At 38.2% G+C, this 26,664-nt stretch overlaps 1 protein-coding gene across 1 annotated transcript in view; it reads left to right on the top strand.

Moving 5' to 3' along the window:
- The window catches only part of KIF26B (kinesin family member 26B), a 276,855-nt gene that overhangs the window by 90,104 nt on the left and 160,087 nt on the right, over positions 1 to 26,664 (top strand). Inside the window, exon 4 of the mRNA XM_039698003.1 lies at positions 21,066 to 21,232. Coding sequence (XP_039553937.1) covers positions 21,066 to 21,232 — 167 coding nt within the window. The remainder of the gene's footprint in view (positions 1 to 21,065; positions 21,233 to 26,664) is intronic.

Here is a 26,664-nt window from a genome sequence, read left to right as displayed (position 1 = left end):
TTTGTTGGTAGATCCTTTTGCAAAACAGGGAACCAGAGGCAGAGAAATGGAATTGTTTGGTCTTAAAGAGTGTGGCCTATTACAACACTTTCATGGAAACAGGAATGCTGAAATGCTCAGGGTAAAACTGGCTTTTCTGTAATACATGTAGAAAAATACCAGCCAAAATTTGCTAGAATTTGATTCAGTCTGAAAATAGTTTGCTTTCTGTGCTGGTCATAGGTAGCATTTGTATGCCTCGTGGATCAGACTGCTTTGACACTTGTAAAGAGTTCTGTGGATCTCCCTATCTTTTAAAGGGATTTCAGTCCTTCCCTGCTCAGAGAAAAGTCTTTTGAATTATTGAGGTTTTACCTGAGAAGGGCTGTAATTGTTTGTGCAGCTGCTGGTGTGAATTACAGGATACCACAGTCTTAAGTACACTTTTGTTAGTTACCAGTGATTACTGAACACTTCCAAAGAGAAAAAAACCCTCTGGGCCTGGGGTGCTAATGTAAGAATGAAAAGTCCAAATTCCTTGATGAAATTATTGCTTCTTGTCATTTTCATAGAGAATGCAATATTAAATTTAATGCATAACACTTTTATTAATTTAATATCACAAGCTGGTAAAGTAGCTAAAACAAAAACATCACATTAAAGAAAAAGCTTTGAGTCCTTAGGAGTTCAGACTGATTCAGGGTTTGCTTTCAAAGGGAAAGGAGTTGATAATAGTGACTAGATTAAGCTGGTTACACTTTTTTCTAGAGTCAAAGCCCTCCAGTTTTTACTAAAATATTAAATTACCTGCTTGGCTCTCATGTTTGTGTGCCTTTAAAGCAACAGCATCATGGTGGTAGTCCCAGAGCATAAAACAGTAGGCATTTCCTTGGTCTTCTAGTTATCCTCCTGGATCTCCACGAGAATCTTTCATGTCTTAAAGTAGATAATTTCAAAAGGCAAACAAAAGGAAATTTAGAACAGTGTGTTTGGTAGATTTGAGTGACAGGAAGGTCAGAATGAGCCCAAGAACTGGAGAAAGTCAACAGTTCCAGGAACAATTTAGGCCATAAAAGGGAATGATGGGTAACAGAAAATGTGGAGGCTGATGTGGGTGAGCACCTCCTGCTCCTGACCTTGAGGCTGTGAAATTTGTCTTTCGTAAGCAACAACACAGTGCATGTAAGGATTTGAGTAGGGGCATTGTGAACAGAACATATTCACAGAAAAAGTGTTCATTTCTCCCCTGCACTTAAAAAGACTCTTTTGACCAAAAGTTTGGAAAATTAGATCTTAAACTACTGAGATCCTCTTGGCCCCAGGCATAATGATCTCAAGCCTATACAGAATTGTAAAAGGATTTTTTTGTGTACAATTGATGAAAGCCTACAGTATGTGCTTTTTGTTACCTCTTTATGTGTAACGTGTGTTTAGAAGAACAGTTCTTTGAGAATGTACCAGCTTGTTCTGGAGCATTGCTGTGATGAATGATTTGTTTGGAGTTTACTTAGGTCATGGCTGTCATATAACACATCAATTCATTCAGGCTCAGGCTTTTAAAAAGAAACTGGTAAGGATTGGATTTGGGTGCAAGATGGAGAACCAATGCCTGTGTGGGAGGTATTGCCATCCAGGATTTTTATGCCAAGCTTTTTTTTCCAAGTCTTTGCTCTGTAATTTATTTCTCTTCCGTCTGCTGCTGCTTCTATTGCTCAGTGTTCAGCAGAATGAAGATAAAATGTTAATGGTTGCTACATTGGTGCCAGGGTAATTTAAGTAGCTTCTAAGGCATGTAATGCAAGGTACAGAAATCAAGTTACTTGCTCCATTTGCAGACTAACAGGTGTCTTCCATAATTATTCCATGCTTCCTAGAGCCAGACCTATTTTACCAAAGCATCTTAGCAACAACAAAAAAAGAGATTTGTATACTGACCGCTCTAGTATTGTGTTCTCCTGCAACCACTCACAATTCCCTGAGATACCAAATGCTGGATGTATTTTGCCTTTGTGCAGTTAGGCTTTGGTCCAGAATTTCTTGGATGGCTTGTATTTCAAAAGCAGTTCAGTCACCATATGTATGAGATCCATGTTTGACTATGATGGCTCCCTGAATGTAGTAAAAACCTTTTTGTTCCTATAACTGTGAGCTCCTGAATGATGGTGCTGAGCAGATGTGTGCAAATTCTTGCACTGATTTTTTTTTTTCATTCTGTGTAATCTGGACTCTTAACAAAGTGGCTCCATAATCAGACTATACACTGAATGTGTGAGAGTTTTATTTACAAAGATTGTTTGACTGGGCCAAGAAACAGATTGTCAAACAAATTTGTTGGCACTGAAATTATATCCTTGCTTGATTATCTCTGTTGCCCTCTTCCCCCATGCATTAGTTGTTATCTTTGAAGTAGTTTTCCTCTTGCTAAAAGCCTTTTAAAACCAAGTCACTAATAATTAGATATGACCCCACTAAAGTCAGCGTATGTCATCAGTTGACATTTTGCCATGATTGTTTGATCATCCAATTTGTATATTACAGGAGTTGACTATTTGTATTTTATTCCTCCTGTCTACCCCTTCAACTAACAGCCCAGTCGTATAATGCTTTTCTAATATCATCAAGGGGGGAAACTGGAGTCTGTGTGAACTGTAGGTGAGGTTTATTTTTTTGTGTTATTCTGATATGATTTGATCTCTTATGGCATTTTTATGCATGGCTTAACGACCTTAGAATCATTACTTTCTCCCTTCATGATACTGGGGTGACCAAGGGAAAAAAGAGGTAAAGGGTATCCCATGGACTGAAAAGAGCTAAATAGGCTTATCCTGTGAATATGAAAACCCCGTGACTCAATTGTGATGTGAGGAAGAAATCTGGACTATTATAGGAGTGAGTTAATCCTGCAAATTAGCAAAAGCCAGAAGATCACAATTAGTGAGGATTTGTAGTCTTGGTTTCCTTCCCTGTTTGTAGCTTAAGGATTTTGTCCATGTGAGACTAGTTTCATTTCTTAAATAATAGCTGTGCTGATTGCTTGCATTAATTGAAAAAAATAGAAACTGAGAGGAGGTGTTTCAGCAGTGAGAAAACTGATGTAGAGAGGGAATAGAGAAGGGGGAAGACAAACTGATACATTGAGGCAAAATTGTCCTTTTATTTCCTATGATATAAACAAGATGGCAAAGAACTAGGGAGAAAAATGGTCAGCTCCTGCTTTATTTCATAGTTTGAGAACATAGAGAGCTAGTACAGCCAATTTGGAAGTAAAAGGAAATACACTTTTTATGCAATGTAGAGGGGTTTTTTTGAAATTATTAGAAAAAGTATTGAGGCCAAAAGCTTAGGAAAAATCATAAAATGATTGTGTATGTGGGCAATTAAAAGGTCCCTTCTTTATGATATTAGGATAAAAAAGTAGGATATAGAATAAGGTATTTGATATTTTATAATCTGTGAAGAAGGTTTCTTTAACTACATACAATATAGGTAAGGACTAGAATTTCTGAAACTGCCACTGAATCTTGCTGGCACAGGTATAACTGTGGGAGGAGGATACTCAGTGCTTAGATGAACTCTGTGTCCCTCTGTTCTGGAAGTGGGTGAGCAGTGCTGTGTTGTGGAGGGACGCCTGTGATAAACAGATCAGAGTTTTCTTGGGTTGAATCATTCATCTGAGAAATGTTTTGGTCTTTACTTTTGTGTAAAAATTCAGTCTTGTGGATGATACTCCTGTATTTTGCTAATTTTTCAGCATCTGTTGCAAAGAGAGAGGAAAAAGAAATGTACTAAACCAAAAGCAACTCATTCTAATTGAGATCAGAAGGAGGAGATGGCAAAGGAATTGGAAAACAATTTTTAGGAGTTTCTGTTTAAATTCCTAAGGGATATCACTCAAAAAAACTGCAAATCAATGTACTGTCTCATTGACTAAGACTTTTGCTTCTCACATTGCTTTACACAAATGGGACATAGAATTAAAATTAGATTTAGAAACACCATATTTTTGTGTCTTTTGTAGAATTCTGTTCTTTGACTTAGAAAAGTATTTGCAACTTTAAATATGAAGAAATATCTTACTGTGCAAAAAATAAACATACAAAACCTTTTGCTCTGATACTGTGCTGTGCTTATGGGAAGTAAGGAATGTGTGGCTAGAGACTCATGTAACTCTGAAATGTGATTCCACAGAGCTATCATGGAAAACCATTGTTTTCTTTTCTCTAAAGTGCTTCTGAAATGGCATCAGAGATGGAACATCAACTTCTCTGTTGGGCCAATTCTCTTTAATTCAGTAGATTTGAGTTAAAGTGGTTGGTTCTCCACTTGTATTCCAGGGCACTGAGGACTTGAGAGATGGGTGTTGTCAGATAGAATACATTTGGGACCAGACCCTCTTCTGTCTCACTCCAGGATAATGGCTTTGCAGCTAACATGGCTACATTGGTGTAATACAGATAAGACTGAGCAACATCAGCCCTGTAAGATCTGATCAGCCAGAGTGTGACAACAGCTGTGATGATGGGAGCAAATGTGGCATCTGGCACTCAGAGGGGCCTCCACTTCCCTTTTGGGTTGGTGAATGGAGCTTTTTTTCTCCATACTCTTCTTGTGTCACCCTGCTCTGAAGGGTCTGTTGGAACTGGTCTTGACAAATGAAAGCAGAAACCTGATTGTCCAGCTTCTTTTGAACTTTGAATGTGTCAAGATGTGTTTTATGAAGAAAAAGGAAGAATTGCATCTGTACAAGGGTGAGGAAAAGCCTCTCTCAGCTAATGAAATCGTCTTGTAAGTCTGCAAACTGCTCTGAAAAGAAATGAAATTGCACTTCACCTTTCACTTCCACATAACCTCTCAAGCAAAATTCAGAGCTGCTCCAAAGTTTACAGGAATGGTAATGACCTTTCATCTTCCCAAGAGGTTGGGTGGTACTCGTTGTGGCTAATGTTGCTAGCAAACCTCAGCAGAAGGATCTGTAGCTCCTCCTTGTATGACAGCACTGAAGTTGCCATCACATCTGTCATTCAGGTATCTGAGGGCTTGAGTTCTATACACCAGGAAAGTGTCAGGTCTGACTGGTAGATGTGAGTGTCAAGTGACTGTGGTACACTCAGTGCAAGGTCACAGTTGTGTGCATTGGTGTGAGAGTGAAATATTTCTATTGTGAGAGCTCTTTTAATCAAATACATGCATCTGTCAAGCTTTACTTCAAATTGATACTTTTTTAACTTGGGAAAGTGGCATGTATAAGTGTATATTAAATATCTGCCTAAATTTATGTAAGGGCTAGTGAGAAGGGCAAAAAAAGAATTAAAAGTTGGAGCTCTGCTTGATGAAATCACTTCTGCTTCCCTGACTTTGCTGCGGCTGCATGCTCAGTGTCACTGGGTAATTATGAAACACCTGTAATGTGAATCCTGCCAGTTCTTTACATCAAAGCTATTAATAAAAGCAGAGTTTAGGCCTGGTTTTGTAAAAAAATCCCACTTTTTCAAAGCATATAGTGATATACTCTTTCCTGTAAAAGATAGATGACAGATATGGTTTATTATTGCTTTCCTTCCTGACAGGTTTCAGGCTGCTGGAGCTAGGCAATGTAGCTGGATTTAAACACAAATCATAAGCACAGTCATCCCTTTGTTTTCTTCTTGTATATTTCTCAGTTATTGCAGTGCCACACAGAAAATGGAAAATGAATTCAAGTGCTATTAAAGAAATTATACAGAGTGCATCACAAGAAATGTAATGAGATACTATCAGTGCCTAATTGATCAGTCTCTCTGATCCCTGAAGACTTTGTGTGAAGTTTGTTGCCAGTGTGCAGGAGGTAGAAAAGGATGTGACATGATTTGTAATCGTGCAATACTGATACACCACGGTTGTGATCAGAGACAGGACTGACAGGGAAAATGCACTCTGAAAGCTTTGTCTGCATTTGGACCAGTCATTTTGAAGAGTCTTGCAATACTAGGTAGGTTTAACTGAGGCTTAGTTTGCACACTTGTTGAGATTTCTAATACTTTTGCTTTGAAGTAATGTAAACCAAAAATAATATTGTTTGTCCTGTCCAGTAAATAATATAACAAGATACTATTCAAGTGACTTAAGAGAACAACACAGCAAAAGTTTCCTGGCCACCACGCTTCTTTGACAAATTACAAAAACATCAGAGGGTGTTCTAAAGCTTATCTATTTTATTTTACTTTTAGATGTGAATGCCGAATGAGGGATCAAGTTGTTTTCATGCAGCTAAGTGCTTTAGAGGGAAAAATCTAGTTCTCATGTTACTGGCTTTTCATTGTTTTCCATCCTTAGTCAGTTGTCACAAGGGTCTTTGCCTCTGTAATCCTAAATGCCAGGATATGCCATTTGCAGCCAGGATTTAGTAGTGATGCTTATGATCTCCTGACTGTTGTCTTGCACTTCAGAACCTTTGTAGAGATCCTTTTAAACATTTCCACAGCCCAACTTATCAAGATTTATTCCTATTTATGTAAAAGTAGATGAAATGCAGACACCTGACCTGCTTTAGTTCAAGGTTTCTGGAAAGGGGCTCGAGATAGTGGTGTTATATATGTGCAGATTGTGAGATTTTCTCAGTCTCAGCGATGTGGATTTCTCTGCTTCCTTTTCCCTTCACTGCTCAATTACCTTAATAATATATTAGGAATATTTGCTACTTTTCCCTGCCATCTCAATGCTTTGTATCTGAAGCAGGGACAGTTGGCACCGGTGCAACGGGCCATTACTTCTGTGGCCTCTAGGCATTTTATGATTCAGTGAATATGAATAATAAAGCACCTTATTCCTCCTCTGTTCTCCGGGGGAAGGTGATTTCAAGTGTGGCAGTGGAGGATTATTATGGCTTGGCTTCCTTTTGAGCATGAGAGGGTGGGAGGGCATCTATAAGTTATAAATGCATAACAGAAATACTGGAAAACAACTGTTTTACTCCTCAGCTTGCTTACTTCTATCTGCTGGAAAATTTTATATGATTCATGATAAAAATAATTCTTTGGTAATGCTATTGCTGCTAGTATTCTTTTGCCCAGTTTGAATACATTGAGTATAAATACCTCTTAGTTATTTCTTGAAGAATCTGTAGATGTTAACAGAGAAAGCCAAAGGACCTATCAGTAGCCACAACTCTACTACAGCAAGAGTAGCAAGAGTTTGTGTTTAGGCCATTAGAGAATTTGCTCCCAAGGCTTTTAAAATGTTGCATGGACATGGACTGGGGAAAAATGAAATTTTACTGGGAAACATATAATGTAAACCCGGTTGAATTGGTAACTGTAATATTTTTCAGACTTTAAAATCCATATCTCTAAAATGATAAAAAATACTTGGAGGGAGGAAACAAATTTTATTGTGCTGTGCTGTATGTGTTTAGAAGTGTATGTACAGGAAGGTTGAAGGATATGCCTTAGATGGCTGCTATGCAGCCTGTGAAGAGATGAGAGAATAACCTTTTCTCCTCTTACACTCAGGACAAAAAGGGCCATCTTGTCATTGCATGTGTTGAGGTTAGTTTTTTCTGTGCCTGCCTGAAAGAATCAATATCAGAGTGGATTATGAAACAGAAATCATAAGGGCTCAGAACAATTTGAAAAAACATTGGTAACAGAAGGGACTGACTAAAAATATCTTGCTGGTTGATTGTTTTTTTATCTTCAAATATAGCTTGAGCTGGAATTTTTATCAACTGTGCAGAGTTCATACACTCTGCCTTTTACAACAAGCTGCTACTGTGCTTTCTGAGAAGAAAAGAAACTTGCAAATAAGGACTTTGCTTTAGTGGGATTCACTTGAAAGCATGCCCTTGGGAAAGAAAAATACTATAGAAGTTCTAAATTGACCTCTGAAGTTTTTAGGTTTTAGCATCTTTGAAACATATTTTTTCAAAAAGCTCCTGAGCCCAGGATATATCTTTCTTGTTTACCGTGCCTTGATTTCTGACTTTATAAAAGTAATTCCAGGAAATATTAAAATCCTTTCATTCTCCTATAGTACTCTGTTTTTTCCTAGGCAACCTTACAGTAATGCTTTTCTGCTGGAAAATGGAAAAAATTAGTTTGAAAAAGTAATAATTTTTTTGTTGGGAGTTTTATAATCATCTATTCATGGTGGATAAGACTGAACCCTTTGTGAACAAACCCCGTTGTCCACAGGGGACACTGCAGTAAGCATCAGCAAGCATGAGTTCCAGAAGGCTTGGTTGTTATCCTGCATATGTGGTCCTGCTCTACATTTTGGAGCTGGTTCATGCCCATCTTGTATTCCATTTGTCCTAGGGTAAATGTCTGTGCAGGATGCCTTATGAAGAGTCTATAGTAAACCGGTGAAGAGACAGTGGCACCTTTTACTTCAGTTAAACAGATTACAGCACTATACTTGCACTGTGGTCAGTGATCCTTCTTTGACATGTTACTGTGGAGCAGCAAATCAGTCCATGATGCTCTATTAAAAAAAGTAATTAAAATAGAATAAAGAGTTCCTTTCAAAAGTTAATTTAAAAGTAACTTCTCAAAATTTTACATTGCAAGCCCACTAAATAAAATGGAGGGGAAGCATTCAAAACAGTTCATGTGCAAAGAAAAATTCTCAGTGTAATAAGCCAAAATTAAAACTGAAGATGACAATGAGACTTTTATTACAGTTCAGAATAGTTTACTAGAGTTCAGACATCATTTCAGATGGTGTGCTAGTTTGGTGTTATTATATTTGAATTTCATTAAATACATTTAATTAAATCTATTGTAAATCTGTTTTATCCCCAAGGGGCCAGTTAGTATAATCCTTCTGTTTGCTTACAAAAATAACAACCAATTGTTCCTGCACTAATTTTAATCACTGTTTATTTTTAAGCAATAATGAAGTGCATTTTGTCTGTTTAGTTTTTTGTGCAAAGTCCTTGGGGCAATGAATTTTTGTTGTTGTTTGTGTCCGGTGTAGAAGAAATTTGTATTCATTGTCAGAGCATTTAAAAAAAGATAAAAAGAATAAAAAGAAGTAAAACAGTGCCATTTGAAGTTAGTTTAGGCTGACTTTAAAGAGAAAGAAATGAATGTATTTGTAAGACTTGCTAGTATACTTTCAGACAGTAATAAAAATGAGCAAATTCTACTAGGATGCAAAAATTTAAATAATGACAAGTGTCTTAGACAATTTACAAAGCACAAATCTACCTGAGATTAATGTAGTTCAAAGACAGGCTTTTATAACAAAAGCTGGAGGAGCATGCTGTGGATAGGTACTGTGAACAAGTTTTGCTGTGAAAGTGTACACACAGTGCAGCTATGAGTAAAGAGTAAATAATCACTAGTATTTACTGTGTGTGCTGCATCCCAGAGTTAAATGCATTAGGCAGCGAGATGCATAAGACCTTGCACATGATTTTATTTGTTTTTTACAGCACCTTTCTTAGCCAGCAAGTCATGCACAGTCATTAAAGCTGTGTGGTGTCAACCTTTGGTTTGATCTGAGTTCTGTTGTAGTGGAAGATAATTCCTGATGAATCAGGTTGTTATTTGTCCACTCAGAATTGCCATGATAGGTTATACTGATGGAATTTAAATGAATATAATGTCCTGCAGAATGATTGTTGCTTGTTAGTGTTGCATATGTTAGTGCTGAATGGATATTCAGTTGTTCTCTCTCCTGCATTTTCAGAAACAGCTGTAGAGCACACCCAGAGTAAAGCCTATGCCTCTTTCTCTCTCTAAATTATTTTTTCAGAATGGTGCAATTTTGAGAATATCATGTCTGTAGTCTATATCTTCCAAACTGATCACTGAATTTTTCAAATCCCATCTGAGACTAGAAACGAGATATATCTCAGCATTTTCTGCAACAGAGTAATTTGAAATCAGTGATGAGAGCCAAATACTGGTCTTCATCTGACCTTATTCAGATGTTCATTGGAGATGGGGATTTGTATTAATTATTCAGTCTGCAAGTGAATGTGCACAAAATTAAAGCTGAGAATGGACAGTTAGCATGTTTAAAGTTCTTAGTGTACAAAGGCCCTAAGGGGACACGTGGGAATGTCATCTTTGTACTGTAAAGCTGTCATAGTGAAGACGGATTATGATGGTTCCTGCAAACCAAAATGCAAATTACATATACTGGGGGCAGATCATTGTGTGCACTTGAATTAAATGCTAGGTCAGCTTTGGATAATGTAGTATTGAGTTAGAGCCTGGAAAACTGTGCTTAGCTTGGATCCCTTCAAGGCTTGCAAATCTAAGCTGAAACAAACAATTTGAATGGAAAACATGACAGAAGTTGCAGCAAATGAGAGGAGACAAAAACATGATTAGCTTGGAAAAGAAGAGTAGTCTAGGAGCATATGTAAAAAGCTGAGGCTGTTCAGTGCTGTGTGTGAAAGATCCATTCCATTCCAAGTAGAGTGCTGTACCAAGTGTGTGTCCTGGTGGCCACAAGTAGTTCCATTTGTGCCACTGAAAGGGAACCAGAACAGAGAGAGGCTCAAATACTAATGATTTACAGTATGCACCAACTAAATTTAATCTGATTATGTCCAGCTGGGGATGTGCTTCTCCTCTTTTTTTCTTTCATTAGCTGAGAGGGCCATAAATCTAGAGCAAACAGAAGACAGCATAACTGAGCACCTTGTCAGCCTATGGGATTCACCCCAGGAAGTGGCCTCCAAGTCAAATGCTTACAGTTGGGTGATTTTTATGACTGCTAATAACAGCTGTAGCTATGCAAACTAGGGTAATAGGGCAACCAAATGTACGGCTTAAGGCATTCACCTTCAGAGCAGAAAGCAACTTTTTCTGTCCAGGTCCTGGTCTCATTTGAAGGCTCTTCTGAAACCTTTTGAATTCTTTTCATGTATTCCTGTTAAAAGTTAAAATTGTTGCTGTAATAAAATACTTTTAAAATGTTAGCAGGATTTTTTTATTATTATTAACATGAAAGAAAGATGTGTTCACTTATTGTGACAGATTAGAAAGACCAACCTTGTTAAATTTATAGAGGTCACTCCTGCTGATGCGTAACTTCTGCAGCACAGTCAGGGTTTTTTCTTTAGCAAAAAAAGCTAAAGACTCCTCTGGAAATGAGACACTCGTGGCTGTTCCCATGAGCACCGGTAACTTGATATCAGCTGTTGCCCCATCTTCATTGGTACAATGAAGGATGGAGTGTCTTCAAGGGACTATTCATACTAGGGAGACAGAAAAGGGCAATTTGGATTGTGGTATCTGCCAGCACTAATATCACTAAACCTGTGTCAGCAGTTTATAAAAAAGCTGATAGTCATGACTTATTTCCAGTGGGGAAGCCACTAGAATGGTGCTAGTTTCCAAATAGAAACTTTCAAGATCCCTGGGGGGTCAAACCCATGCACCTTTCCATGAGCAAGTTGGTAAGAGACCCGCCAGGTGTCAACTGATCTTAGCCCCCAGAAAAGGAGGAGCTAAGGTCTTGCTCACCATGAGGGGATTGTGTGTGTGGACTGAATTTATGCAGTAATCATTGCAGGAATCTCTAAGCCTGTCAGATGATTTTTCCATACTGTAAATGAAGTAGTTCTCTCTCCTTGTATTTTCATGGTGGAATTGAACCATATGCCTTTGCTTAAATAAAGACTAATGATTCCACCTATGTGTGGATAAACTAATTTGTGTGTTTTTATCCCTTATCCTCTTGCTAGCTACAGAAAGAGGTTCCTTTCTGGGTCAATAATGCCATTTAAGTTAAGCCCACATGCTGTCACACTCTGGTAGCTTCTAGAGCTGTTCTTGTCAGTGACAAGTGAAAGGTCAGTGTCTCACAGATTGTTGTTTGTGATAAGGAAACAGCTACAGTAAGACTTGAACTTCTTATGATGTCTTGACACTGCTGGCAGTTGGTAACTGATCAGAGAAATGAAAGCTTATTTTCATAACAAATGCATAACTCCTGCACGCAGTGCAATAGAGCTGTGCCTCAGCTTCAAAAATGCAGCCACTTCATTTACTGCCCCACATGTACAGACAGGAGTCAGACATACTCCTCTTTTGATTGTGCACCAGTTATTTTAGCACAATTAGCCTGGCTGCTGAGGACTCAAAAGGTAGCTGATGCAACAAAGGATTACTGTGAGACTGCTGAATCTGGATGTATGAAAGCAACTTTCACTGAGTCACACAAAAGAAAGGCATTTTCTCCTGTAAAATGTTACTAATCTGATAGAGAATAAGTCATAGCGCAAAAAGATCCAATTAATTTCCAGCTGCACAGATTTATAATGCAGCAAGATATACAGGTAACTGAGAGAATTAACAACTTCATGAAAGCAGATTTTAAAAAAAAATTCTGAAAGCTATAGGCAGCCTCAGATTTCCAACAGATTGATATGTTATTGCTGTCTTCTTGACGAGAAAGGAAGCAGTTTTATTGTGTTGCTGCACAGTGCCTTTTTTTGAATTGCTAAAATGCTTAGAGACACAAAGTTGAGAACAGAACCTCTCTTTTCTAGCTGATGTTCCTATTTTTCATTTGCAGAGTTGGTATGGGAACATGCTAACTGGGAAACCTTACATTGCTGCTCTGTCAGCAGAGGCTTGGCTGGTGGAACTTTGTGAATAAGAGGTGTACCTGGGCCTGGCTGATGATGCTTTACTCGAAAGGGATGGCTCACAGCCCTACAGGAGTCTGCCTTTGGCAAGTCTGCTTCACTAAGGGCCCTGTGGGGCAAGGACGGGAATATTTATACCCCAGGATGGCTATCCAGCCTGTAGCTTTCTTGGAGAGGAGTAGGAAAGGCTGGCATAATCCTGAAGGAACATGAGAAAACTTTGAGGATATTGAAAAAGGTAGTTCTTACAGCTGTTGTGGTTCTGTAACAAGGTAGAGGCCTTACCTTTCAGAAAATAGTTTGATGATTAAGAAGTAACTAATAAGTAAAATTTGCATGCTGTGTCCCTCTGACGAAAGGAGTACTGCAGACTTGAATCAACTTCTGTACTGGGAGTGAGTTCACTTGAGGTAGACATCCTGTCCTGAATTCAAGGTGTTACCTTGTCATAAAAGGAACTCTGGTTTGACAAACAGGACATCCCCTCACAGAGCCATGCTGGCTGTGACTGGTGACTGTGTTATCCTCCAGCTGTTTTGCAATAACTCCTAGTATGGTCTTCCTCATGATTATAGCAGGCACTGAAGTGAGACTGATGGGTTGTAGTCACCAGGGTCATTCCTTTTACTCTTCCTGAAAATTGGGACAGTGTTTGCAAGCTTTCAGTCAATCAGGACCTCTCTGGATATCCAAGACTGTTCAGTAATCATTGTGAGACTTCTCACAATGACATCAGCCATCCACTTGGGTAGTACTTTTGGATAAATCCCACCAGGTCTCTTAGAGGGATCCAACTGGAAAAGAATCCCTGTTTCGTAAGGCAGAACTCTTTAAGTGTAAAAATTTGAGGAAAATGCCTTATGGAAAAGGAATCCATCATTATTTGGATGCCTGACCAGCCTCTAAGTAGCTGATGTTGAGACATTCAGCAATTCATGGCAAAATGTTTCCATTTAATGAGCTCTTGAGTGTGACATGAAACTAAATATAACATAGCAGCTTTGATGGGAAGATGTGCCCATGCCTGCAAAAATTTGGATTTCATCTGTGCTGGAGAGTGCACTGGATCTGTGTAAATAATAATAGTGATAATGATAATAGTCATCTTCATCATTATTATCTGCTTTATAGAGGGACATGGGATGTGGCTGTAATAGTGAAAAGTTATCTTTCTTTTGGACAGCAGGGAGCTGGAGATTGTAATTAAACTCTACATGCTACATAGTAACTAATTTATTTTTAAATAAAAGTAGTTTATGCTAAATCATGACTCTGATTAAATACAAAGCAGAATCATCATTCTTGCCATGCCAGTGATTCTCCCTTGGAAAAACCTCACTCTTTCTAAGGTGCCTTGTTTTGTGTTTACCCACAATCTGTGCTGTTACAGTAGCCCCTTCTGCTAGATCAATATATCAGATTTTGTGTGCAAGTTGGCATAAAGTAGGAGCAAAGTGCACAAAGACACTCCCTAGAGCTTCAGTGCTCACACCGAACAGCACATTGTCTTTGCTAAGCAGCTTCAGTACTCTACATCCAAGAAAGAGTTTGAATGCAGCAGACATTATGTGTGTCCTTCGTCAGCCTCTTTCTTGTAGAACACATTCTTTTGACAAGGAAAGGGCTGTCAGGATCTGCTGTCTTGCTCTTGTTCAGTAGTTACACTGGTCTCTGGCTATAGAGCTGCTCAGTATTTTACTGAGAGAGAAAAAGGTCATAATCAAATGGCAGAATGCTGTAGGATTGTGTCAGTGCCCTTAGCTACAGCAACTTGCTTACTGATTCAAAATGATTTTTTTTCTAAAGGTGAACTTTGTTCTGAATAATTCTTTAAATGCCTCTTCTGTTGTAGTGAGTGATTTCTGAGAGATGCAGAGTAAGTCCTTGGTACTCTGTGGTGTATTAAAAGATGAATGACTTTGAAAATCACCACCACTTTCAAGTTGCTCTGATTGAATAGCATAATTGTTCCTTTTTGCCCTGTGAAGGATGTGTTAATAATTTGATAGTTGTGTGGGCAGCACAAGATTTCTCTTTTTTCTCTACCCATCTGCCCTTGATATCCAACTACAGTTTAATGGTAGTTCAATAAACACTCTACCAGCTTTAACTCCAAACATTGAAAGCTGTATTTAACAAGGGTATTTGAAACGGACCCATTTTTATTAATCTTTTCTATTTTCACATGCTGTCTCCCCACAACATGGTAAAATTATGAAAATGAAATCTAATAAATGTCAAATTATCCACATTTGTCTTTCTTTTTATACTGAGTACAACGAATCCTAGCTGTTATCTTGTCCTTTGAATGCTACCAAACATAAATTTATGCTGCACTTTTTTGTTACTGCACAGAACTTAATGCAGAATTCCCATGTTAAGCAAAAATGATGAAGTCATTATTACCAGAAGGGCTCAGAGAAAATTGCTAACTTGTGGGAAGAGTGCCTACTACTTACTGATAAATTCCCTTAGTGAGAAATGCCTTTTGCAGGTGAGGTAGAATTCCAATATTTTTTTCATTAACCTCCCTTCTGAAGAGACTCAAGAAGTGTCAGCTCCTGCTCCGTTTCTTTTCTGATGCTGCTTCCTATAGGCAAGTTACTGTAATTCCACTGACAGTTTTAGTGGCTGGGAAGCTGGTGGCTGACAGAAAACATCAGGTTTTTATCTCATTCTGCAATCTACTGCACCAGCACATCAGACAGTGAACTCTTATGCGCTAAAGGAAGCAGGCAAATTCATTCAGTTTTCAAAATTAGTTCGTAAATTTGAGTCTTGCCTCAATGTTTAAGAGTTAGTAGATCAAGCCCAGGAAAAACAGGGCTGCTTAGTTCTTGGGAAAGCTTTGGTTTTCCATGCATGTGTCAGAAGAAGGATCACATGCAGTATGTAGTGTGAGTTGTGCCTCCCACTGCTTGTTTCATCACTCCCATCCTCCAGAAACCAGCCAAATGGGAAGAATAACTTTATCTTGTTATGACAGAAGAAATTGATGAGCCAAAAGGAGTTGGTTGGAAGGTAAAAGATTAATATTGTAGAACAGCCAGAATACCTGATTGTGCGTAATGGAAAAATTGGTATTAAGTTTTATGCTTGTATTATAAACAGGTTTATATTAATTTACGATGTTTTTGGTACGCAGAGCTTTGAGACATGTATCCTTTAGTGCTTCCCTCAACTCATCCTTAAAAGGGGAGTCTTTAAGAAGAACCTTTTTCTTGGTTAATGGAGACATTTATTGTCTAAAATAACCCAGGAAGTAATTTAGTCAGTATTTATTAGGCAGAAAATTCAGTGCTGCTCTGAATAAAGAGTGGATTGCCAAAGAAGTCATTCATGAGTGTATGTGTGTTTATGAAAGAGAGCTTTCTACCTTCAGTTTCTTCCTGCTGGTGAGCTTCTCTCCCAAGGTTAGGAATTCTGGACACTGAGAATTGCTTTATAGCGAACTTGAACACAGATTTATATTTTGAATTTAGCTTCAGATATGGATATATTTCACACATTTCTGTGCATCCACTTCATTCATCACTTACTGATGTTACCTAGATTGTGCGGATGGTCCCCAAATGCTTCACTACCTCCAGAGCAATGGGTATTTCACGTCTTTCATAAATGCTGACTTTCATTTGTAAGGTAATTTCAGTTGGGAGTCCTCAGTTAGGAGTTTTAGAAACATTAATGAGCTTAGCTATAGAATGCCCTTATGTAAATATAATTAACCTCATACTACACTATGGCAAGTCTTATGCACAGAGAGACTCTGTAATTGGAACGAGAAGAGAATCTATCCCGGCTGACACCTGTGGTTTAACTGCAGAGCCATCTTTTTCCTGTGAAGTACAGAATTTAAATAATGATTTATCTCCAGTTCTTGCTGTGTAGTGTCAGAAAGCAGTGAAAGAGAAGGTTAATGGTTGCCTTGCATTTATGAGACAGAAGGAAAAAATGGAGCCTTGGGAGGGATATCTGTCTTGTTCCATGTGCACTTAAAAGGTTTTTATTGAGGTATGAAAGGTTGCGTTGTTTCATGCTTTGTCTTTTTGTTGCTTATCCAGGCAGTGATGTACTGCCAAAAATTCTATAAAGGAATTTCTCAAAATATATCCTATTAACTGATCTTAAACCTCATGTATATGCTATGTGGATACTCACATAAAAGAAAGAGAATTTAGGAATCAAGTCTTTTCCCCCTGAAGTACAGAAAAAGCATCTACTAAGAGAGATGGTGACAGTAAAGGGGCAGATTTCCATGAACTGTGCTTGCCAGGCATGTGTTTGTGTGGAAAAAGAGAAAGGTAAAAAGAAAACAGTTTGTTAATGCTCAAAGAGTAATTTTCAACGATGTTTTTGATATATCCTAGGTGATTTACTCAAGTTTGTATGTGTGTGAACTTCAGAAAACAAGGCCAGAAGAGAAAGAGCTAATTTGGTACTGTGACTGGAGCACAGAGTAACTGAGATTGCAAAATTTCCTCCAAATATCACTCTCCAGTTTGGCTTAATAGCTTGAATGATCTCTACACTCTTAATCTGTGAGACAAAAGAAAGAAATGCAAAATAACTGACTTGAAGTCAGTGGGTTTTGGATATGTGAATATTCTGGGCTCCTTTCTACGTCCTGCTTTACGTATATGTATTGGATTCTGGGAACAAATTAGAATTTATTAGTCAAATATTGTGGGCACATATCTTGGTGTCTGGTGAGGTACTCAGCCTGCAGATTGACCCACGTGTACAAATTTGTGCAGTAGAAACAATACTCCGGAAAGTACTGGATACATAAAAGCTTCACAGCCTGGCACAGAATTTGGCAAGGCTTCACCTTTCCCTTTGTTTCCGCTGGCTGCATGACCAAAGGGATGTAATGAAAAGATAGCAACAGAGTCATTTGAACTCTTTCAGACAAAACCTGTTAGAGGTTATGGGTGTTGCAGTATCACAAGATACTTCTGTGGGCCTATTGCTGTGTAACATAAAGTAGTGCTGCAGGCTTCTCAGATTAAGAATTAGAGAATGTCTGAAATTCAGGTTAATATTTCAATTTTTGTTGCTTCTACAGACATTTCACTGCTGAAAAAATCTCACAATAACAGAAAGGAAAAAGTGCTGAAAGTGGAGATCATTTCTAGGTTAGGAGATCCTGAACTGTGGCTAGGCCAGTTCTTATTTTATATTGATTTTTCTGTGTCTTAGGTATGTTCCCATTTTGGTAACCCTATAATACAGTCTTGACTAAGAATTCTCCTGGCTGAGGAAAACAGTAAATCAGTGGAGCACAAGGATTGACATGATGTATATTTGGAATTTAGTTCTGAGCAAGTTCCTGCTAAGAAACAGAGTTTTTTGCCTGGGAAAATTGCCAGCATCAGTAAAAAACCAGGCAGTGTTGCTGGACCTTCAGGGGTCAAGAGGGTCCTTAACAAGCCCAACATCCTGTTTTATGAGTGTCTATCCAGGGTGCTCAGGGATGCTGCTTTTTGCAGATGATATGTGAATGTAAACAACAGCTCCCTGTTTTCTGCAACAAAGCAAGTGGTGTGATTGAGCAGGAAGGAGAGCTGCTGTCTGTCCATGTTCTGAAACTGCATGTTCTGAAACATCTCTATGGTACTGGTGGTCAGTACCATAGAGATGTTTCAGAACTTGCAGTTTGAGCAGCTGGCCATCCCTGCAGTACTTGGACTGTTGTGTAGGACGTGATAAAACAGCATTTATATTAGATTATTTATTTTACTGAAATCCCTACAATTAGGGAACAACCCCATTCTGCATCTGCCCATAGTATATGCAACTACTAAAATAAGTATTATTTTTTTCACTTATCTCTGTTCTATTTGTGGTACTCCACAAATACAGAATTTGTGAATATATTTGATTATTTCCACCTTCTTCTTAATTTTGTTTGTAGTTTACAATAATAAAATGTCACCTAAATAACAGGCTTTATAAAATCTTCATCCCCCTTTATTAAAAAGCATTAACATTCTATTTGCTGACTAATATACACTTCTCTCTGAGTGCATAGGTGAGGGGCAGTGGTTTATATCTTTGTAATGGAATCTCATGTCTCTTTGTTAAGTGGCTATTTTGGAGTGCTTGTGTTTAAGAACTAGTTATCAAAAAAACTCAGAAACCGAGCATCTAAACAATTTCTGGGAAGCTTGAGAGTGATACTTTCAAGCAATGTGCCAAATGAGTTTAAAGCATTTTATTGCTCTGAAGTTCATGTTAGACTTGTGGATGTGGACAAGGATCATCAGAAAGTCTCTACAATTGCAGAAACCATGTCACCAATGTGACATGGCTTTTCTGTTGTCCTAATCACCGAGACAAATACTTTCCTGTTTGCAGTTGTCTGAAATGCCTCTCTCGAGCCTCACCATCTCACAGCTTCAGGGGATCTGCTGATGCCAATAGAAGTGTATTGCACTGGCTGTGGAAATACATATTTGGAGCTGCAAATCTTTATTTGGCAGAAGATGGGGAGATTATAATTGCAGCTGAGATAAGTCAACTCACCAATTTCTGAACTGTTTTCCATTTGCCATGGGAGTACCAGCTTCCAGTGACATTGTCAGCAATGGAAATTAATTAATGATGATCCATCCTGATTACATGTATTTGCATTGGATGAACTAAGATGAGGCTAGGTTTATATGTGTATTCTTCTCTGAAGGGAGAGTGGTCTGTTTAGTAGCTCCCATGTGAAGTAAGGAATTTGGTTTCAGGATAATTGAAGGGGACAGAGCAGAATATTTTGTTAGTTCATTGCAAAGATAAATAACTGAGTTATCAAGTATTATGTGATATATAAGGAAATACTGTTTAGTGAATTCAATTGTGCTGGGTGCCCCAGGTGGACATACATAAGGTAGCAGGATGCTGAAGAACTGTCTGCCTGCACTGTGGAAATGTAAGGAGGTATTCTGGCAGGCAGCCTAAATTCCTGCATTCTGCCAGTAGTATGAGATGATTTAAGTGCAGGTTTTCAGCTGTAGCCTTCTGAGAGCACTGCTCATTCCGTGTAATGAATCCTGTAAACTGGGATGGCTCAGCATGGGAGTAACATGATGGGGGCACTTTCAGCAATCTTCTGGTTCCTCATAAAAATAGAGAGGCTAGTTTAACGTTCCTGTTCTTGAAGTATTACAGTTCATTGGTCTAAAAGTATGTAAAATAAGAATAAACATTTTGATTATCTTAGCTATAGCAGAATGGATAGCAGTTTTCTGTGAGAGAAACAGAGGTTGCATGATTGCCTGAAAAATGTTGCCATATCATGTCTTCTTTCCCTCACAAATAAAAAATCAGTTCTTCAACTTTGCTTTTAATAACTGAAATGTTTAACAGGTAAAATAAAGCAAGCCTAAGTGGAAAAATAACTGCAGGATGATTTCACATACTTTTTTAATGCACCTCACAAAGATGTTTTGCTGTTTTTGTGGTGTTAAGTAGAAGTATGAAATTGAACAGGTGAGAGACTACCTCTTGGAAACTTTTTGCAGGGAGAAGGAAGCTATGCTGTGGATGAGTGCTAGCAATAACCTCAAGGTTCTTTTTAAGCATATGTTGCAATTTTGTGACATGCATTGGTGAAGAAAAGCTATTTGTCATGGAAAGGAGGGAAGGAGGAAAGAGAATTTATTAGGAATTGCCTGAAGTATGCGAGATGACATGACAGCATTGTAAATTCATGCAGAAGAAGTCAAGAAACTGAATTCAAAGTATTGAGGAGTTGCTTCAGTAGAGCTTACCCAGCTTTCTCTGAAGTCAAAGATCTTTCAATTGATTTGAGGAGAACTGGGTCAAGTCTGATGGAACTCTGATTCTTTTCAGACTATGAAAGGCTGAGATGAGACTTCCTAATAAGAAAAAAATATTAGATGTGCCATCAGAAGAATGAAATCACGTGATGTTTAAAACCTTTTAAGAAAGGCAATGAAAGAGAACAGTAATGATCCCAATTTTGCAGAGAGATGATAAATTGTCTAAGATCCCAAGGGAGTCTCTCCTATGCTGTTGAGTTTGCTAGAGAAAGGTCAACAAAAATGCTTAATACACTAGAGAGGTGTTATTTTACAAAGACAAAAAGTGTTGTCCTTTTAATTTCCCCCCGGCCCGAAGTAAATTATACATATTTTGCACAAATCTAATATGTCTCTCTTTTATCTTGAGGTAAGACCAAGCAAGGATTATGGTTTACTATCGTTTACTCTTTCTTTTCTGTATGGATGGAAAACTGTGTCCATCATTGAAATTTTTAGTAGTGGGATAAATTTATCCTATTTGTTCTAATGCAGACAAGGTTAGAGTTGAGCTTAAGTACTGTAGATTAGTATGAAAGCAGCAATAAGCTTGTTCACAGAGCAGCAAAGAGGAAGTGAGTGAAGTGCCTCTCTCTTACTCCATCTGCGGTCCGGAGGCATTGCTGGATTAGGAGGGGTCAGCCAGTGAGCTTTAGCTGATGACACTTCTGCTTTTTTCCTGTCTTCAGATATCTCAGCTTATGACAGAGACTAGTCGAGAGGGGCTGACTGAAGCAGCACTGAACCGCTACAATGCAGACAAACCCTCCCTGTACAGCTTCCCTGCTTCCCAGAGCACATATGTTGCCAGTGAAGTATCCACAGGCACCTCGGTGGCAGCATCATTTTTTGCCAGGTAAGAGAGATTTCTCAGATTTTCCTTTGCTGGACACATAATTTCTTCTAATGGAGACAACTCCATAGTGAAAAAGGATATAATGTCAAAACATGGGTGTAGATACAGATCTATCACAAACTTGCAGGAATTACCATTAAAGTGTTGTTTAATCCACCTACACACATTTATCTGTAAAACGGGATGACACTTCTACCCTCTTCTGTAAAATATCAAAATATAATGCTTGATTTGGGTTAAAATGTGATTGCTCTCCTGGAATAGCACTTACTTTGTGACATATTTAGAGAGGTGTATCCCTGAATGAGAAAGGCCCGTACAAGTAATTTTCTGACACAGTCAATTAACTGTAGAGCTAACTGGAGGTGGCTAGTTCAGTTTGGTGACAATCTTCAGACTTCTTTATTGAATTTTACTTCCATCTAGGGAAATTATCAAGGTTTCACTTTCAGACTGAAAAGTTAAAGTTTTTGATTTCAACTTCAGTTCCTGCTGTTCTGCTAAACTGACCTGAGAGTCTAAATTCAGCCTTGGAACATGCTTTATGTTGAATATTCAGACATTGTTAAAAGACATCCAAGAGATAAAGTTTAATTTAAAAAATCTTATGACTTTCTTGATTAATTTGTTAGTAAAATGTTTTATGAAATGGGCATATCAGCTGATAACTGAAATATCAATTATCACCAAGAAAAAATTTTTTTTTTTTGTACAGAAATGTGCTCTTTACAGAACAGAATCTTTTTAGCCCAGTTGAACCCTTATGTAACAAAAGACATTGAAAGAATTATTGTATTTTAATGCTTGTTATTAATCAGAAGATCAATTTGGGAAGAGTAACAAAATAACAGGAGAATAAGCCATTATTATAGCACTTATAATCCAATCCAGTGAGAGACCTTGATTTCAAAACATGGAGTGAACTTCGAGCGAGCGCCTCAAGCACTTTCCAATCAGCTTCCTTCCCTTGAGAGAGCCAAATTGTTAGTAATTCCACATGCTTCTATTTTATTTTAAAGGTAAATGGAAAACTTATAAAGTTGTTGGACTCTGTAAATCTGGAAAAAAGATTTTCCTCTCCTATTTTTCCTCACCAACATGAGGGCTGCACGCGGTTCGATCAGTGTCATACAGCAAGTGAGAAGTGTAAAAGGATTAAGCATAGCATTTTAGAAGATCCAGTTGTTTGGGGTTACTGTGCCTTTTTTTCTTTGCAGATGAGATGCTGCAATAGCAAATGTGAATGATGACAGTGGTCTTGGTTTGCTGCCCTTTTCTGTTTAACTGCAGGCAATTTAAATTAAAATTGCTGAATGTACACACATGGTAATATCTAGTTGGAGTGCAGATTGGGATTAGCACATATTTTAGCATGAATTGATTTATGAAGATGACTTAACTCATTTGTTCTTCGTTGTTTCATTGTTTATGCTGAGAGAATTCATTTGCTCTTAATAGGCTCTGCTGAAATGTAGGAAACTAATTAAATTTACTCAAAATCCCTAGTGTAAATCATAGCATTTTAAGTAGAACTCTGTTAGCTTCTAGCTGATGTTATGAATTCTTGGGTGTGCTTGGTCCAGCAGAGACCTCATATTTAGACTGTTTATTTTTAAACTGTACTTAGTAAGACAAGAGTGCCTGGTTTAGTTTGGGGTATTGCACAATTGGATTAATATCACTTTTGTAAGTCAGTTTTGTCCTGGATTTCAAATTACATCATCTGCTGGCAATTAAGCAGCAAATTCAAGTCAGTTGTTCACTGCTTGACCTTTTAACAAGAAAATTGCCGAGTTGTTTTCCAAACCTGAATCACTAATTTTTGTTTTGCATCTTGTGTGTTGATTTGCATTTCTGTTAAGTTGTGGTAAGAAGTGGAGGGACATACTTGTATGTGCATTTATAAAATGCAAAGTAGAAGGCAGTGGTTGTCTAACTCATTAAAAGGGTGCACTGTTTGTCCTTTGTACCAGGCCTATGAATTCTAAGCTTTTGCTGTTTAGTGACTACCAGCTATAGATGCTTTTTTGAATGTGTGACACATGCCATGTTTTCACAGTGAGTAAATAAGAAATTATTACAAAGCCAGAGAAATTTGCCAATGTGAAGCTGAAGTTCCGAGTTGAAGAGTAGAACCTATTTTTTTGAAATTTGAATAATGACCCACAGTATTTCACTCTAACTTCCCCAACAATCAAAGCAAACCTCAGATGAGGCTCAGATGTAAGTCATCCATCATCAGGAAAAAACCCAATTAACTAAAATACTATAGTATGGAGGAAATGTCAAGGTATCCATGGAACTTTTGGTTGTAATTACTGCAGAAATATCAGACGTGGAATACCGGGAGCTCATAATTTTTCTGTTCTCAGGCAATACTAGTTAAACAGTGACAGTCACTTGACTGGCCTATAGCTGGCATTGAGCCATGGAGAAGTATCCTAAGGCCACAGCGACTCTCAGTGTTTTTAAAAACCAGGAGACTTATCAGATGTCTCAATAATTGACTGTTAGGTTTCGTGATCTATAGCTGACAGATTTCCAAAACAGCTAAAAGGGATGCGACTTCTGTGAATTGTCATTTGTTGGGATATTGCTGCAAGGGAACTTATGACACATCAGGATTCCCATGGGACAGTATGTGAATGCTTTAAAGGAACAGACATTGAAAACTGTCCAAAGTGCTCAGCTGGTAGGCTTATGAATATTAGATGATACAGGTATGAATAATGAATTTCTAATGGTGATTCAGACACAGAAACTGAATTCAATCAATTGTGCTTTTAGTGGCAAGCACTAAATGTGTCTTTTTGTTTAGGACTATCACTCATTTTTGTCTCAGATATGCTTCAATTATGCTAATTTAGCAATATTCTTGCTTCTTACCAGTACACATTCGTGATGAGAATAATTCATTTAGTGAATGTGAAATAAGGTTAAGATTCTTTACTCATAATGAATCATTTACAGAGCATTTTAGAAAATTTTAGTGTCACTTCTGCCTCCAGTTTGGGTCTTTGTCCTAAGAAACACAGCATTTTTGGGCCATTTTTTGCAGCCTAAGGTGTGACAGTCTCTTGCTTCGTGTCCTGCCAGCATGATGTAGGAGTGTGCCACCCCGGCTAAGGGATTAGTAGATTCCTTGCTGGTACTGCCAAAGAACTGAAGGAAGGGCATTCTGTCACTTATTTCCCTGGTGCCTCTGTGAAGCTTTATCAGGCCAAGGGGCATAGTGATTTTATTACTATCTAGGGGCTTAGTGATTTTATTCCTATCTATGCCGGTTTCTACATGGAGAAAACTTCTGGGACTCTGACTTCAGCTTTGTCCTGACTACTCTGCAAATAAACCTGCCCTTCTGAATAAAAACTCTCTTGTGACTGAGCTGTAGAGTTTCTATAGTCTCTCTGAGGGTGATAGCATGATGCAGGAACTAGAAGTCAAAACTGGACTAGAGCCTTTCTGTTGTCCATGGCAATACATTACAGTTTTTGGGATCTTGGTGCTGTTCCTTGTTTTCCCCATCACAGCAAACTTGCTTTATTGGAGATGAAGAACTTTTCATCAGAACAAAGGACAGACATAAAAGCCCATTTCACTTGAGATGTAAGAAAGGTAAAAAACCTTTTGAGGAGGAGATGTTTTTGAACGTTAGTCTTTAAAGTTGTTTCCTATTGCTGGTCAGGAAGTGTAACAGTGTATTTGGAACAAAAGCCTGCCTCAGTCTGAAATCAGATATAGTCATATTTGGATTAATTGAGCCTAATGGGAATATAGATAATCTTGAAAGTAGCCTGAAAAATCTGTTCTAGGGATCACTTTCCATGTCTTTTTGCAACTAAACACTACAGAGAGCCACACAATGCTACTGTTATAGATGTTGCAAGGCATGTTTTTCAATCAGAATGTCCATTTTTTTTTTAAAAGCTCTTATATTAAGACAAAATAAGAATAGAAAAACTTAGTTGCATGTATAATGCATACACAGCTACTCAGGGTGGGATAAGCTCAATTTACAGTTATCTTAATTCTTGGAAAAACTGCTGGTGACCCTTTCCACACTCATTCCCCATTCCTTTGTGGTATGGCAGCAGGGGAGGAGGAGGTCAGGCAATGCACTGTGGCCAAGGGGTACAGTGAATGTTGTGTTCAAAACACTGCTCAATATGCCGCATGTTTCCCTTCCATTCCAGAGAATCCTTTTTGAATATTAAAAAAAAATTCCCTTGCATGAACTACAAAGCTGATATAAAGACAGTATTTGTGGGACCCTCTTGTTAAAGCTGCTGTGCTGTTCTGAGTACTTAGCACTCCAGAAACCCTGGAATTTCATGCCTCCCTGTTTTTGCATACATGTGGAAGGCTTCATTTAATCACACAGCTTTTGATGTTTGCTGTTTTTCCTTATGGTTAGTCTATACAATCTTTGTGTGTATGTCTGTTTTAAAGCTCAAAGGAATCTGGAAACACAGGAGCTTTCCCTTAAAGACTACTGTGTATTGTAGTCACACCATTTTAATGTCCTGTTTTGAGTTTTTTGGATGTCTGGGGCAGGTTTACAAAAATAAATCTTTCCTGGCATTGCAATGGAGAATTTGTCAGAACATGGACAGGAAAAACAGGTAAGAAACTGAGGCAGCAGCTAGAGAAGAAAATGGGTTGAATACGATATTCTTGTTCCACAGAGCCCAGCTTTGGCATGGGAAGGTCCATGGGAGAAGCACTGGATTTGTGTGGGTAGTCTGGCTGTAACCAGTGTAGCTGAAGCGTGCCCCTGGCAGATGTGAGAGCCAGGTCTGGAATCTGCTGTTGGTATTCCTGTGCCAGGTGCAGGTGCACATCAGGCCATGCAGGCACATCCAGGGCACAGGAGCTGCAGAGGCCTCAGAGACCTCTCAGGAAAGAGCCTGTGAATATTGTCAGATAGCAAAAACTGCCTGTCTGTGCCTTTCTAAAGAATGCTTTATTCTGAACAGCAGGTGACTCAGATAGTATTTCTTCATGCTGCAGAGTGGTGGGCCCAGCTGCTCTTCCAAGCCATGCAGTGGTTCCCTAGTTTGGGTACTGCTTGGGAAGTTCTTGATATGAAATAGTTGTCACCTCAATATCCTTAAGAGAAAATTATTTTCTGAGAATTGGGTGAAAACATGTTTTGGTTTTTTGCTGTCTGAGCTGTGCAGAATCTATCAGGATTTTCTTTCATTAGCTGAACAAATGAACAGTTAAATTGTGCTCAGATTCTTGGACATTTTGAAGAATGATATATGAATAACTCTAATCAGAATGTCTAACTCTTTACCCTCATCCATATCATAAACTGCATAAGAAATACATAAAAAGAATGTTAAGATAAAAGATCCACGGACTATCTTTCAGCAGGAATGCTGGCAGCAAGTTTGGAAACATCTGTAAATCATTTCACAAATATTTCT

Source organism: Passer montanus, unplaced genomic scaffold, assembly GCF_014805655.1.
Source record: "Passer montanus isolate IOZ18808 unplaced genomic scaffold, ASM1480565v1 scaffold12, whole genome shotgun sequence".
NCBI lineage: Eukaryota > Metazoa > Chordata > Aves > Passeriformes > Passeridae > Passer > Passer montanus.
The sequence above is the reverse complement of the archived record's forward strand: the minus strand, read 5'-3'. Positions and strand labels throughout refer to the sequence as shown.